Below are 15,788 nucleotides of genomic sequence, written 5' to 3' on the forward strand. Positions count from 1 at the left end.
ATGTCAAGAATTCAGAATTGCATATATACCCTACACTACAAAGAAATAATATACAATTAAATTATGCTTATTTTAAATGTATTGAGCAGGCTAGGTATAACGAAATATATTGGCTTTTAATAATATTCCAGTGCGCAAACCCATGATAACATGAAAAAACAGAGCGCACACAGCGTGTATGCGCATCGCGGGATTCGCGGGTGCAGAAATGATGGGTAACTCTTTACAATAATAGTAGCCTACATTACTTCAGCGCTGCGCTGCATAAGTGCGCATTTAAAAGTTCACGTCAGAAAGCGAAGAAATGTCGAGCGCACAAATCCTAGTGCGATTTGTTCCTTTGTTTCAAAGTTTTAAATTCCAGTTATTGTGCGTTTGATGCCAATTCATAGTCCAACAAGCACACGGTAGTGAGTCGTTTAAAAACAGCAGCAACAAACTCCACCAAAATAAAGTAATTTTATGCAAATCTACAGCCTTTTATCTACAGATCATGCATTATAATGTGAATATATCATATTGGAGAGAGTTTTACCGTGCATCCAAGAGGCGCGCGCGCTGTTTGAATGGAGAATGACTGACAGCCGCAGAGGAGGGAAAACGAGTTTCCTACTTTAATGATGTAAGTAGACTTCTGTCCCTCACATTAATCCGTGGAATGACTTCAGATGACTTTGTCACCCAAACTGACGTGAAAAAAGCGGGAGGCGCCGAAAAGCGCGCTGTTTGCATCCCTGCTTGTCAAAACGTGGCAAAGACACATCGAAAAGCTGCTGTAACAGTATATACTGTAACCATTTGGCACTTAAAAAGCACGACACATAATTCCCCGTCTTCTTTTACTAAAGAATATTTTTGACTTATTTATGAAATGCATAACTGATGCTACTAAAATTTATACTGGTCATTGGGGTGGCCAGTGGGGTGGCCAGGAGTCGGCCAGGGGTGGCCCCCTGGTGGCGCCACTGCAAAAGCATTGCAGGCCTGTGAACAGCAATTTACAAGCGAAAACAACAGAGGCAGGAACTGCAAAACAGATGAACTGGTTTTAAAGGGGCCGTGAGCTTAACTCCCGCCCAGCTCCATCCACCCACACAGAACGCCCAGCTCCATCCACCCCCCCAAAAAAGGGTCACCCCATTAGACGTAAAATCAAACTTTGAGTAAAAAAATAAAATGTTGCAAATGTCTAAATGACTTGTTGTGTGCATGGGGGAAAAAGTTCCCGAAATAACCCGATTTGTACAGTTGCATCTTTCTTTTACAGTTTTGGCACGATTCTCTCACTCTGAGTTTTGCAAGCGGTAAAAAGGAGGGCGTGTCCACTTGCATCATGTAGCCAATCAGATGAGCTTCTCGCTGACTCTCGTTTTACTCTGATTTGATTGGTTCAATAAACACGCCAGTCACCAGGGGCCTCATTTATAAACGTTGCGTACGCACAAAAGAAGGCGCCGCTCTCTACGCAATAATTGGTATTTATAAAAAGCAAACTTGACGGTAAAATGTGCAGTCCTTCACGCAAGCTCTGACCCAGGCGTACGCACAAAAACGGGTGAAATGAGAAATGGCGACACCGTCGGCAGATGGAAGAAACACGTGAAAGTGTGTGAAACTGTAGACCGTTGTGTAAAATAAATGGCAATACTCTCATAAATAACACGAAGACTACACAAAGTCTTACAATTAACAGCCTACACGAACACCCGTTTGATCGATCTGCAACAGAAATGCAAATTAACACATATTTGCAAAAAGAAAAGTGAAATATGTTCTGCAATAATATTGGCATGTTATACAATTCATCCTCATAAATAAGATGGTAAACAGAACGAAATAATGTACAAAACTGATATTCTCGCCAATGTGTCCGTCTGGCGGAGCAGATATAGATGCAATTAGATAGTCAGTCAGATAGATAGATAGATGGATAGATAGATAGATTTGTCCACTGGGGAAAGTTGTTTTCATAGTAAAAATGTCTTCATCAGCTACGGAATCATGATATTCATGCATATGCCTTTAGTTTGTTTTATTGTAGATAAAATAACGTATGACGTATGTCTCACCCATTCAGAAAGCTGCTAGAAATTACATTTGCGCTTAACTATTTCCCATTTCCAAGTAGATTATAACCGACATCTGTAGCTTGTCAGATGCAATTAAATGGATGGAAATAAAATGCCCCGTCACAATGCGTAATGACGCACAATGGCTGATCTTGCGCTCTTAGAAGATGTGGAAAATGGAAGGATTCGGAGTGAACGCATCTTCAGATGGCAAGAAAACTTGCTGGCAAATGAGGCAAATGTCCGACCATTTCTTTTTTATTTCGGCCACAGTCCGAGGTTGTGAGGCTACAGCATTTACGGCGTCTGCAACCTTTTGCCACTCAAGTGGCTTTTTGGCATTAGTAATGCCCACACTGTGCCCTCCAAACAACATTTTTCTCCTCTTTTCGACCTCGCCAACGATAACTTCTACTTCACATTAAGTGAAGTTACGTTTTTTTGATTTCCTCTCTGTGTTTGCCATGATTTCCCAATCGATGAATATTAACTTGTGGGCGTTTCACGGACTATTTATGGGCAACTATGGGCGTGACATGAAGCCGCAAAAGCTGCGCTACATTTAGAATTGATTGTGATTTATTAAGGGAAAAATGCGTAGGATGTGCGTGCGCACGGTTTTATAAATCCGAATATTTCTGTGCGTACGCACGTCCTATGTTTTATCCGTACGCCACTTCTGACGCAAATCCTACGCAAAGTTTTATAAATGAGGCCCCAGAACACATCTTTATCTTCATTTGGCTCAGAAATGTTCTTATTGCCGAAATTGTACTTTTAATGCACACATACATGTTGAATAAATAAATGAACAAATAAATAAATAAATCATGATTTTGTAATAAGCTGTCCACCAGGCTGAATGACATTAATATTGAATTTCGAGCTGGTGTTAATGTTATTGGATTGAAATTCTATAGGCCTACATTTATATAATCTGTTACACCACAGAGTTGATGTTAAACAATCAAAACATTCAATACCCATTCGTTATGTAATAATACCATTCTGATGTAGTGTTTTTCACATCATGTCTCTGTTCATGGTATTTAACACTCAATTATATATTTTGAAGTATTGTCTTGCATTTTCAATATTGATTCTGATTACTTCCGTGTGACTGATCAAGGCTGAGTTTCCCGAAACCTTCTTAACGCTACGTCGTTCTTAAGTTACACCTTAAAGGATTAGTTAAACCCAAAAATGAAAATGATGTCATTAATGACTCACTCTCAATGCTTTCTCTGTGTCCAGATTTGACTGTAATGAAAAACTGATACTAAATCAACATGAACTCAACTTTGACAAAAAGTAACTAATTATGTCTGAATAAAAACCCAGCAACCAGGGAATACACAGCATAGACATGTTTATATATAGGGCTATACAGCCATATGTCGACCTTCATAGAAGGGGGTGCCCGCGGTTATGTAGATATAAATGTCTCATAAGGTAATAAAAACTTTAAGCTTTATTAAGTAAGTTCTTTATACACCACTGAAAACATAGTTATGGATGTCATATTGCATTTCTGTTAATAGATACTCAAAAGTATTACACATTGCACCTTTAAAATACACGTTAAAGGGAAAAAATATTATTATAACTAATTTTTGTAAAATAATAATTCTGAAATCCCCCCTGATCAGTAGACCGGTGAAATTATGCAGTAGTGCAGATACTAGGCCTACATTCAGCAGCATCAAGATTACAAACTGATATGACCTGATGAGCAGAATACATGCACAGAAAATTTTCTTCTTAACACACCAGCTCGAAATTCAGTTTTGGCTCATATGGTCAGCCTAATGGTGCACAGCCTATTTAGCAATCATGATTTATTTATTTAGTCAACATGTATGTGTGCATTAAAAGTACAATTTCGGCAATAAGAACATTTCTGAGCCAAATGAGGATAAAGATGTGTTCTGGTGACTGGCGTGTTTATTGAACCAATCAGATCAGAGTAAAACGAGAGTCAGCGAGAAGCTCATCTGATTGGCTACATGATGCAGGTGGACACGCCCTCCTCTTCGCGCTTGCAAAACTCAGAGGGAGAGAATCGTGCCAAAACTGTAAGCGCAGGCAAAAGAAAGACACAACTGTACAAATCGGGTTATTTCGGTAACTTTTCCCCCATGCAAACAACAAGTCATTTAGACATTTGCAACAGTTTATTTATTTACACAAAGTTTGATTTTACGTGTAATGGGGTGACCCTTTTTTTGGTTCCATTCTGTGTGGTTGGATGGAGCTGGGCGGGAGTTAAGCTCACGGCCCCTTTAAAACCAATTCATCTGTTTTGCAGTTCCTGCCTCTGTTGTTTTCGCTTGTAAATTGCTGTTCACAGGCCTGCAATGCTTTTGCCCGTTTTTGTGCGCAAAAACCGTGCCAAAAGTGTAACCGCTGAAAAATGAAAGTCTGAAGAATACATATCTTATTTATTTTGCGTTAGCATGAAGCTGTAGCTTAAAAATACATGAATTACACTTACGAATAACAGTTAAATGCTGCAAATACTTTTTCTTACACTTGAAGGGCGATTTACACCTTTACAAATCTTCTCTTGCGCATGCAAATTTATTTTACGCTTGCAATATGTACTCTTTCACAAATCTTACTCGCATGCGATTCTTTATGTCATCATTTTACCTTCATAAACAGTTCACAAGTTAAATGGCCACACTGGGTCTCATTCACTGGATTGTTGCGTATTTGTACACAGGACTTGCCACAGAAAGTATCCGCCTCATTCACAACACGTTCGTACGCATGAATTTGTTCTTCTCATCGTCTGTGAATTTAAAGGTTTTCTAAATCAGTGGTTCTCAAAGTGGGGTCCGCGGACCCCTAGGGGTCCGTGGCGCACTGCCTGGGGGTCCGTGAAAAGTTTGCTATAAAATATATATATATTTTTTTTTTTACAATATAAACATACCCGGAGAAAGTGCAGGGCCCATCGTCATTACTCCCGCGTGTGTAACGTTAGACCAATGAACATTCGGCTTTTACATTACGTCAATCTACCAAAACATTTCCCTCAGGCTTTAACTTCACGTCTCACAGCAAATGAATGAATAAATGAAAATTTTGGGCCAATAGAAACTCTGTTGTTACATTACGTCACTCTGTCAAAAAGCTTTCAGAGTCTGAAAACGAAGTAGCCTGACGTTACTATACTATACTACGGAGAAGAATCCACAATGGATAAATATTTAAAAAGGTTAAGTACTGATAATCCCAAACAAACAAGCAAAGTGAGGAAGTACGATGAAAATTATATTGTCTATGGATTTATTGAGAACAGCAGTGGGAAGCCGATGTGCGTTGTGTGTCTTCAGGTGTTAGCAAATGAAGCGATGAAACCGGCTAAACTAAAGCGGCACCTTGTAACCAAGCACCCGGAGTATATGGATAAACCGAGGGAATTCTTCGTCCGGAAAAGCGAAGGGTATCACCACCAGCGAACAAAACTGACTAATTTGGCTACAACGTCTGAGAAAGCACAGAAGGCTTCATTTTTAGTAGCCCAGCGAATAGTAAAATGCAAGAAGCCTCATACAATCGCAGAGGAGCTGATCCTCCCAGCAGCAGTCGATATGTGCGAGATAATGCTCGGGACAGAGGCAGCAAATAAATTAAAAAGCATACCCCTCTCCGATGACACCGTGAGCCGGAGGATCGGTGACCTGGCCGATGACATCTTATCACAACTTGTGGGGAGACTTCGTTGCTGTGAATTTTCCCTTCAGCTGGATGAGTCTACTGATGTGGCTAGTGCAGCACAGCTAATCGCTCTCGTCCGCTATCCGTGGGATGGATCCATTCTGGAGGACTTCTTGTTCTGCAAAGAGGTCCCTGGCAGGACAACGGGCGAGGAGATTTTCAAGATCCTAAATGAGTTTATTGAGTTTCATGAGCTGAGTTGGGGGAAATGTGTGGCCGTTTGTACTGATGGAGCAGCAGCAATGACGGGCAGAAAGAGTGGTCTTGTCGCTCGGATAAAGGCAGTAAACCCCAGAGTGAAATCGGTCCACTGTATGCTGCACCGACAAGCGCTCGCCTCCAAAGGTATGGAACCAGACCTGCACTTTGTATTAAGCACAGCTGTGACAGCAGTTAATTTTGTTAAGTCAAGGGCATTGCAGTCACGTTTGTTTGGGCAACTTTGTCGAGAGATGGATGCAGGCCATGACACACTTCTTTACCATTCTGAAGTGAGGTGGCTCTCCCGTGCAAAGGTGCTTCAGCGGGTGTTCGAGCTACGCAGCGAGATGTCAGAGTTTCTGAGAACCGAAAAGCCCGACATCGCCGAGTTTTTTTCCGACCCCGAGTATGTTGCCAAATTGGCCTATCTGGTGGATGTATTCAACATTCTCAATAGCCTCAACCTCTCCATTCAAGGACGCTATGCATCCATCCTTGACGCTAGCGACAAAATCACCGCATTCATGAGGAAAGCTGAGCTATGGAGAAGAAGACTTGGAGATGGAGTGACCGACATGTTCCCACAACTCACTGATTATCTCAATGCAAACAACATGTCAGTTGCTGTAGTGAGAGAGGTAGCCACCTCTCACCTCACTGCACTCAGCGAGCACTTCACTTCCTACTTCACGGATGTAAACACGGATGCTTGGGACTGGGTGCGAGATCCGTTTGCTCCAGCAGCAACATGTAGCCTCACTAGTAAAGCAGAGGAGGAGTTGGTAGACTTATCTTGTGACCGGACTTTGAAGGCCCGATTCCAGCAGGTGAGCCATGCAGACTTTTGGCCCTTCCTCTCACGTGAGTATCCTGAACTAACAGCACAGGCCATGCAGATATTGCTCCAATTCCCTACCACTTACTTATGCGAGTCATCTTTCTCAACTTTGACTGCAATGAAGACGAAGTATAGAGCTCGTCTCCATGTGGAGAATGATCTTAGAGTCTGCTTATCATCCATCACGCCAAGACTGGACAAAATATGTAGTGAGAGACAGGCACATCTCATTAATGACACACCATCTTCTTAATGTAGGGTACATATGCATCTGTTTCTGTTTAAGAGTATGCATTAGTGTCATCTTTTCATTGTCATTCATTACTTTATGAGTAAAAAGTTCTCTCTCTCTCTTGTCTATCTCTCTCTCTCTCTCTCTCTCTCTCCCTCCCACCACTGAATTTCATTCACTCTGTTTAAGAGTACATACATGCACTTGACCTGTCAGTGATATTTTTTGTTTGATTGTTTGTTCACACTATTTGATTAATCCAAAAGGTGATGTTGCACAATTTTTTGTGTATTGTGTTCCACTGTGTTGCTGCAGTTAATTTTTAAACTAGATAAACATATACTCTCTGTTTATTGCCTGTTACTGCATCGGTGCATTTTCATTGTATTTTATATTGTAGCAGCACTATACTTATCCTTATCAAAAATCCTTTTGCACTATTTTCATTGTGTTCCACTGTGTTGCTGCAGTGTTAATTTAACCAGTTAAACATATATTTTCCTAATACATGAAGTCATTCCAAAAAAAGTTTGATTCTCTCAGTTTATTGCCTGTTACTGCATCAGTGCATTTTCATTGCATTTTAGGACTGTACCTATAAAAAGCCTTTTGCACTACATGGTGTTCCACTTGCAGATCATTTTTACTTGCTCACCCCTTTCCCATCGTTCGTTCTCTCTCTCTCTCTCTCTCTCTCTCTCTCTCTCTCTCTCTCTCTCTCTCTCTCTCTCTCTCTCTCTCTCACACACACACACACGCAAACACACGGGAATCCAGGATTAAATCAGGCATGTTGCATGAAAATGCTGTAAACATGTATGTATATATATATATATTTATTTTGTTTTTTTATGTTTGCAGTGCGAGAGGGAAAGATGGAGGATAGAGATCTTCTGTCTGATCTGCAGGACATCAGTGACAGTGAGAGGAAGACCATCACACCAGAGTTGTCATTACTGGGTACACCTCTCTCTCTCTCTCTGTGTCTCTCTCTCTCTCTGAGTTGTGTTAGATGTGTGTTGATTGTGTGTGTGTGTGTTTCGTCAGGCTCTGGCTCTGAGGAAGAAGAAGAGGAAGATGAGGAGAATGAAGAGGAAGAGTCCAGCAGCCAGAGTGAGGGAGAAGAAGAGGGCGAGTCAGGATCAGAGTCTGAGGGGCCAGAACACAGCGGAGGTTCACACACACACACACACACACACACACACACACACACACACACACACACACACACACACACACACACACACACACACACACACACACACCTCTCACTCTCTCTCTCTCTTCACACTCACACACACACACACACACACGATTTAGCTATTACATTTGTGTTGCGATTATGAGGGGGTCCTTGGAATTTTTTCTGCCCTATGAGGGGTCCCTATCTCCAGATAGTTTGAGAACCCCTGTTCTAAATGAGCGGCTGCGTGCAAGAGGTTACCATTTGCATAAAACACGCCCACATCATCTCCATATATGGGCTTTCCTTACATTGCATTATTCCTATGGCAGTGTTCTTCAACCCTGCTCCTGAAGGACCCCAAAATTATATAGAAATTAACGATAGGGGGCAATTCTCAATTCTTCCCTCCTTCACCTCCTCCAAAGCGGGATTGGTTTGAAAGCTTTGACGGAACGATCACACATTTTTATATATCACCTCACTACAATTCAATGTTTTCAACCACATAATTATTTTAGGTCTCAGACATTAAAATAAAGTAGGCTACTGAAAAAAAAAAAAATTTATATATATATATATATATATAAAGCTATATGTAGCCTAATTTGAGGAAGTGTTTAATTCATATCAGATGCACATTGTGTATGAAACAATACAGTTTACTCTATTTTTCTCCCGGTTCAAATTTGGCTTACTTTTATGGATTTCGGGAAAACTTGATGAATTTACGCAATGTAAATCCGACAGATCCTCTGAACTCGTGGCGCGTTATATCAATGATAATTAAAGGTGTTTAAATGACACAACACATTCACTTCTATTTGTCAATAAAAAATAAAGCATACAACTCATTATTTAGGCTAGTTAGCAAGTTTGTGAATATTTTGAATAAAAGGGAAAACGAAATAAACGTGCAATATGTGTTTATCGTGCAAATTATACGCGAAAATTAGTTTTTACGTGCATAGGATACGCATGGGTTGGTTAGGGTATGTTTAGTAGTGGTGTGGGGTGCGTGTGTATTATATGTTTGGTAATTAGTGGCGCGGTATCAAAAGCACGGGAAAACTGCGTATCATGCCCGTAAAAAGTAATTTTCGCGTTAAATTGCACGATAAACACAATGCGTGCTATAGACACGCATGTACGTGAGAACAGGTGTGAGTGCATGAGGTGTCGCCACGGAAATTATTCTTCTAAAATAGCGGCTAGAATACAGGCCTACTCTCAAGAATAAGCTACTAGGCTATGTTTTTCTACTGCGGTTTCAGTCCCTGATCTGAGGACGGAGGCTCACGGATGTTGGTGGCTGGAGAAGGTGTCATGGGAAGGAACGAGAGTGGAGACAAGAGCAGGTAAGTGATGTTTATTTACAGTGAAAATGTAGCAAGGAAAAAGTCACAGCCTCAGACACACAGGGACGGGCAAGTGATGCAGGGACCTTGATGGAAGCCGGTGACGTGATGTGATGAGGGTGAAGTGTTGATATCCAGTCCAGAGAGTGCTGTAGAATTGTGACGAGGAACACGAAGACATCCAGGACAGGAACGCAGGTACAAGAAACAGCCAGACAGGAACAGGAACGAACACCAGGAACACATCACAACGTTCTGACAAGGACGAGACGAAAACAGTGAGTATAAATAGGCATCGCTGATCAGGTTCAGCTGGTGCTGGAATGGAATGCAGCTGGTGCCACTGATCAGCGGTACGGACGGGAGACCACGCCCACACTCACACACACAACACCAATGACACGAGACAAGAAGGATACAATGAATTCAAACACCGTGACAGTACCCCTCCTCCTAGGAACGCCTCCTGGCGTTCCCAGACGCCCTTACCTGTCGATTGTAATCATCGATAAGGGAGTGATCCAGGATGTCCCTAGCAGGTACCCAACTTCTCTCCTCCGGACCGTAACCTTCCCAGTCCACCAGATACTGGAATCCGCGTCCCCTCCGTCTAGAGTCCAGTATACGACTAACCGAATATGTTGGTTCCCCATCTACGAGTCGCGGCGGGGGGGGAACCGGGGCAGGCGGATTAAAGTGTGAATGAAACACGGGCTTTAATTTGGAGACATGGAAGACGGGGTGAATTCTCCTGTACGCCGGAGGAAGTTTGATTCGGACTGCCACCGGACTAAGGATCTTGGTGACAGGAAACGGGCCGATAAATTTAGGAGCTAATTTATTGGAAACGGAGCGGAGAGGAATGTTCTTGGTTGAAAGCCACACTTTTTGACCAACTACGTAAACGGGAGGCTTCGACCGGTGGCGATCGGCCTTAGCCTTGGTGCGCGCCCTCACCTGGAGCAGAGTCTCTCGGGCTCTGGTCCATGTGCGGTGGCACCTCTGGATGAAGGCGTGAGCGGAGGGGACCGCGACTTCGGATTCCAGGCTAGGAAAAATCGGTGGCTGGTAACCTAGACTACACTCAAACGGAGATAGGCCCGTGGATGACACTGGCAACGAGTTATGAGCGTACTCAACCATGGAAAGCTGTTGACTCCAGGAGGAAGGATTCTTGGAGACCAAACATCGCAACACTCTTTCCAGATCCTGGTTGGCTCTCTCGGTTTGGCCATTGCTCTGGGGGTGAAACCCAGAGGACAGACTGACAGTCGCTCCCAGTAACTTACAAAACTCACGCCAGAATTTGGACACAAACTGGGGACCCCTGTCGGAAACCACGTCAATCGGGAGGCCATGTAAGCGAAAGACGTGGTCCACCACAGTAACCGCTGTCTCCTTGGCAGAGGGTAATTTGGGCAAGGGGATGAAATGAGCCGCCTTCGAGAACCGGTCCACTACGGTCAAAACGACCGTCTTGCCCTGGGAGGGCGGGAGGGCGGTAATGAAATCTAGCGCGATAAGGGACCAGGGTCTCGAAGGGTCAGACAGTGGTTGGAGTAGCCCATCCGGGGGTCGATTGGAAGTCTTACCAGTGGCACAAACCGAGCAAGCCAAGACGAAGCTGCGAATGTCGCGAGCCATAAGTGGCCACCAGAATCGTTGCTTAACCAAAAAACAGGTACGATTAACCCCTGGATGACAAGCCACGTTAGAACAATGCCCCCATTTGATGACGTCGGACCGTAACCCCTCCGGCACAAATAATCGACTCGGTGGGCCACCGGGCGGAGGCGTTACCCCTTCTAAGGCCGTCTTGACCTTCGACTCGATCTCCCATGTGAGTGTGGAAACAACTAGGGTCTCGGGTAAAATGCACTCGGGAGTAAGCGGGCGTTCGGAATGGTCAAAAATACGAGATAAGGAATCAGGCTTGATGTTCTTGGAACCTGGGCGGTACGATAGAGAAAAATCAAAACGACCGAAAAAAAGAGCCCACCGAGCTTGGCTGGAGTTGAGTCTTTTGGCCGTGCTGATATATTCTAAATTCTTATGATCAGTCCAGACGATAAAAGGTACCCCCGATCCCTCTAACCAATGACGCCACTCCTCTAACGCTAGCTTGACCGCCAACAACTCCCTGTTGCCAATGTCATAGTTACGTTCAGCAGGTGATAGACGATGGGAAAAAAACGCGCACGGATGCATCTTGTCGTCTGTGGAAGAGCGCTGGGAAAGAACTGCGCCTACCCCCACCTCTGACGCGTCGACCTCCACCACGAACTGACGTGAGGGATCAGGGGCTATCAAGATGGGAGCCGAAACGAAGCGGCTCTTCAGTTTGGCGAATACAGCCTCAGCTGTATCGGACCACCTGAACGTCGTTCTGGGGGAGGTCAAGGCAGTCAGAGGCGCGGCTAGTTGGCTGAAATTGCAAATGAAACGCCTATAGAAATTGGCGAACCCCAGAAACCTCTGTAGGGCCTTACGGGAGTCTGGGCTTGGCCATTCTACCACAGCCTTAACCTTGTCAGGATCCATGCGCATTCCCTCAGACGACACGATGTACCCTAGAAAAGAAACAGACTGTGCATGAAAATCGCATTTCTCCGCCTTGACAAAAAGCCCATTCTCTAGCAGTCTATGAAGCACTCGTTGTACGTGCTGCACATGTTCCTGGAGAGAAGACGAAAAAATCAATATGTCATCCAGGTAGACATATATGAACTGATCAACCATATCTCGCAGCACGTCGTTGACGAGTGCCTGGAAAACCGCTGGGGAGTTGGACAGCCCGAACGGCATAACCAAGTATTCAAAATGGCCCCTGGGGGTATTAAAAGCGGTTTTCCATTCATCCCCCTCCCTGATGCGAACCAAATGATAGGCATTACGTAAGTCCAATTTAGTGAAGATCGATGCTCCCTGCAACCTCTCGAAGGCTGAAGACATCAACGGTAAAGGATAGGTATTCTTTATCGTGATGTTGTTCAACCCCCGGTAATCAATACAAGGTCGCAGCAAACCATCCTTCTTCCCCACAAAAAAGAACCCCGCCCCCGCTGGAGAAGAGGAAGGCCGGATGAATTTAGACGCTAGAGAATCAGAAATATATTTCTCCATAGCCTCCCTTTCTGGAACAGAAAGTGAATATAACTTGCCCTTAGGCGGAGACTTACCTGGCAGTAAATCTATGGCACAGTCATAGGGACGGTGAGGAGGAAGAGAAGCAGCACGGGACTTACTGAACACTTCCTTCAGGTCCAGGTACTCAACGGGCACGTTGGATAAATCCACTGTCTCCTCCTGAAACACAGAAACAGGTACAGACGAACAGGCAGACGTAAGACAAGACTTATAACATTGAGTGCTCCATTCGGAGATGGAGTGTTGGCGCCAGTCAATACGGGGGTTGTGTAATGTGAGCCAGGGGTGACCAAGGACAATGGGTGTCAGGGGCGAGTCCAGGATGAGAAATGACAGTGTCTCAGTGTGATTACCAGATGTAGTAAGTGTTATGGGAACGGTAGTGAGAGCAATGTTGGACAGTCTTTGACCATTGAGAGCGTTGACGGATATGCTGTGATCAAGAGAAGTGACAGGAATGAAAAGTTTATGTGCCAACTCACGGTCCATGAAATTTCCCTCAGCCCCTGAGTCCAGAAGTGCATGACAGTCGTGAGTACCGGTCATCCATCTCAGTCTTACCGGGAGGAGCGTGGATGATGGTGGTGAGGACTTCTCGGCGGAGATCCCACCCGATAGTAGCCTCAATGTTACTACCGGGCTTGGCCTTTTAACGGACAGTCATGTACGAAATGGCCTGCCCCTCCGCAGTAAAGGCAGAGCCTGAGGGACCTCCGCCTTTCCTTCTCCTCCCGGGAAAGCCGAGCTCTACCCACCTGCATGGGCTCGTGATCGACGACGGGGCTGACCGTGTCTCTGCCGCTGGCTCGTGGGGGTTCCGTGACTCCAGGAAAACGAGCCGGGGGAGCTAGACGTTCCATTCTGGCGAGTCTAGCATCCACTCTGAGAGCCAGATCTATGAGTCCATTCAAACTTGTGGGTAGGTCCAGAGTGTAAATTTCCCTTTGGACACGGTCAGCCAGCCCACGCAGGAACATGTCCCACTGCGCCTCCTCGTTCCACTGGCACTCGGCCGCCAGCGTGCGGAACTCAATGGAGTAATCGGAGACCGGTCGGTCACCCTGGTGTAAATCGGCGAGGACTCTGGCTGCCTCTCGTCCCGCAACCGACCGGTCAAATACTCTCCTCATCTCCTCGGCGAGTGCCTGGAACGAGGCGCAGCATGGGTCTTGGTTCTCCCACACCGCAGTTCCCCATAACGCCGCCCTCCCAGTCAGTAGCGTCAACACGAATGCTACTCGGGACCTTTCGCTGCTGAAGGTGCGAGGTTGGAGCGAAAAATGCATAGAGCACCTGGTTAGAAACGCCCTGCAGTAGTTGGGCTCCCCTCCGTAAGCCTCCGGGACAGGAAGACGAGGTTCCGACTGGAAGGACGGCTCCGGTGGTGTGGGTTGAACCGGCGGTGTGGGCGGCGCAGTGGGACCCCGAAGATGTTGAAGCTGTTGGGTGAGCTCGGACACCTGCATCACTAAAGCTTGTACTGCCCGCCCTGTGTTCGAGATACACTCCTCTTGAGAATCCATCCGATTGACAGTGCGAGAAACAAACTTGTTAAAAGTGATCTCCGAACCACCTGCTGCCTCCATGCCACGGTCAGAACGTTCTGTCATGGGAAGGAACGAGAGTGGAGACAAGAGCAGGTAAGTGATGTTTATTTACAGTGAAAATGTAGCAAGGAACAAGTCACAGCCTCAGACACACAGGGACGGGCAAGCGATGCAGGGACCTTGATGGAAGCCGGTGACGTGATGTGATGAGGGTGAAGTGTTGATATCCAGTCCAGAGAGTGCTGTAGAATTGTGACGAGGAACACGAAGACATCCAGGACAGGAACGCAGGTACAAGAAACAGCCAGACAGGAACAGGAACGAACACCAGGAACACATCACAACGTTCTGACAAGGACGAGACGAAAACAGTGAGTATAAATAGGCATCGCTGATCAGGTTCAGCTGGTGCTGGAATGGAATGCAGCTGGTGCCACTGATCAGCGGTACGGACGGGAGACCACGCCCACACTCACACACACAACACCAATGACACGAGACAAGAAGGATACAATGAATTCAAACACCGTGACAGAAGGATCTTATATTTATAGAGAGTAGATGCCCTATCGACTGCTACTGCCGTCATATGGGCTTAATAGAATATTCTGATGATATAAAGTGACCAGATGTCCGAGATCAAAACTGGGAACATAATCCCCGAAAAGGGAGTAAAAAATGGGACATTTTGACTATCAATGATTGAAACCCCTAAATGTGTCTTCAAAAAGAAAACGGGGACGGAGTTTTTTCTGTAGGCTATTTAGCCAGCAACACAGACGACCAAAAAGCAGAAAGAGATAGTGGTAGTAAAGTCAGATAATTTAATAAGCTGAAGAAACAATATCTGATTATACTATATTAGTCTACTTCAAGCTTTTTATATTTGCATCTCTCTATTACACACACACACACACACACACACACACACACACACACACACACACACACACACACACAGTACTACCACGTTCTTCTGCATCCATTTCCTCCCAGCCCTTTAGCAGCTGCCACCCAAGTCCCAACACACACACACACACACACACACACACACACACACACACACACACACACACACACACACACACAGGAAATAGTGAACCACCAAAATATTAAGTTACAAGCTAAGCTACAAGTAGTGACTGCCCAACAATTGATACAGTCTGCACCTTGTGTAAAATTTGCAGGCCGATGTTATAGCAGTAATATTTGTTTTATTTATACAATAGCATTCTTGTCTCAATTGTAATCAAAGTCAGTGTTATGGAATATGCGTTATTAAGTCTCAGTTCATAGCCAGGTGAACACCGGCCGATGCAGTAAACACAGTCTATCTATCTGACTACGACTTCAGTACAGTAATATCAAAGATCATTGCTCCTTCTCAACTCAATATCCTATTCACAAAATACAGCCAATAGTACGCAAAAGCATTTTCTGTCTTTAACACGATTTTAGCTTTTCTTGTGCTTAGAGTTGACCGCCAT

The 15,788-nt window shown here is 44.8% G+C and overlaps 2 protein-coding genes across 2 annotated transcripts in view; both read left to right on the plus strand.

Moving 5' to 3' along the window:
- Positions 1–15,788, plus strand: part of LOC143749644 (uncharacterized) — a 55,855-nt gene that overhangs the window by 3,789 nt on the left and 36,278 nt on the right. The window lies entirely within an intron of this gene.
- Positions 5,429–7,087, plus strand: LOC143750709 (SCAN domain-containing protein 3-like). Its single transcript, XM_077243887.1, has one exon. It carries the CDS (start codon positions 5,429–5,431, stop codon positions 7,085–7,087), a length of 1,659 nt encoding a protein of 552 aa, XP_077100002.1.

This window comes from Siphateles boraxobius, unplaced genomic scaffold (assembly GCF_051911475.1).
Source record: "Siphateles boraxobius isolate OS27281-9 unplaced genomic scaffold, OSU_SipBor_1 25, whole genome shotgun sequence".
NCBI lineage: Eukaryota > Metazoa > Chordata > Actinopteri > Cypriniformes > Leuciscidae > Siphateles > Siphateles boraxobius.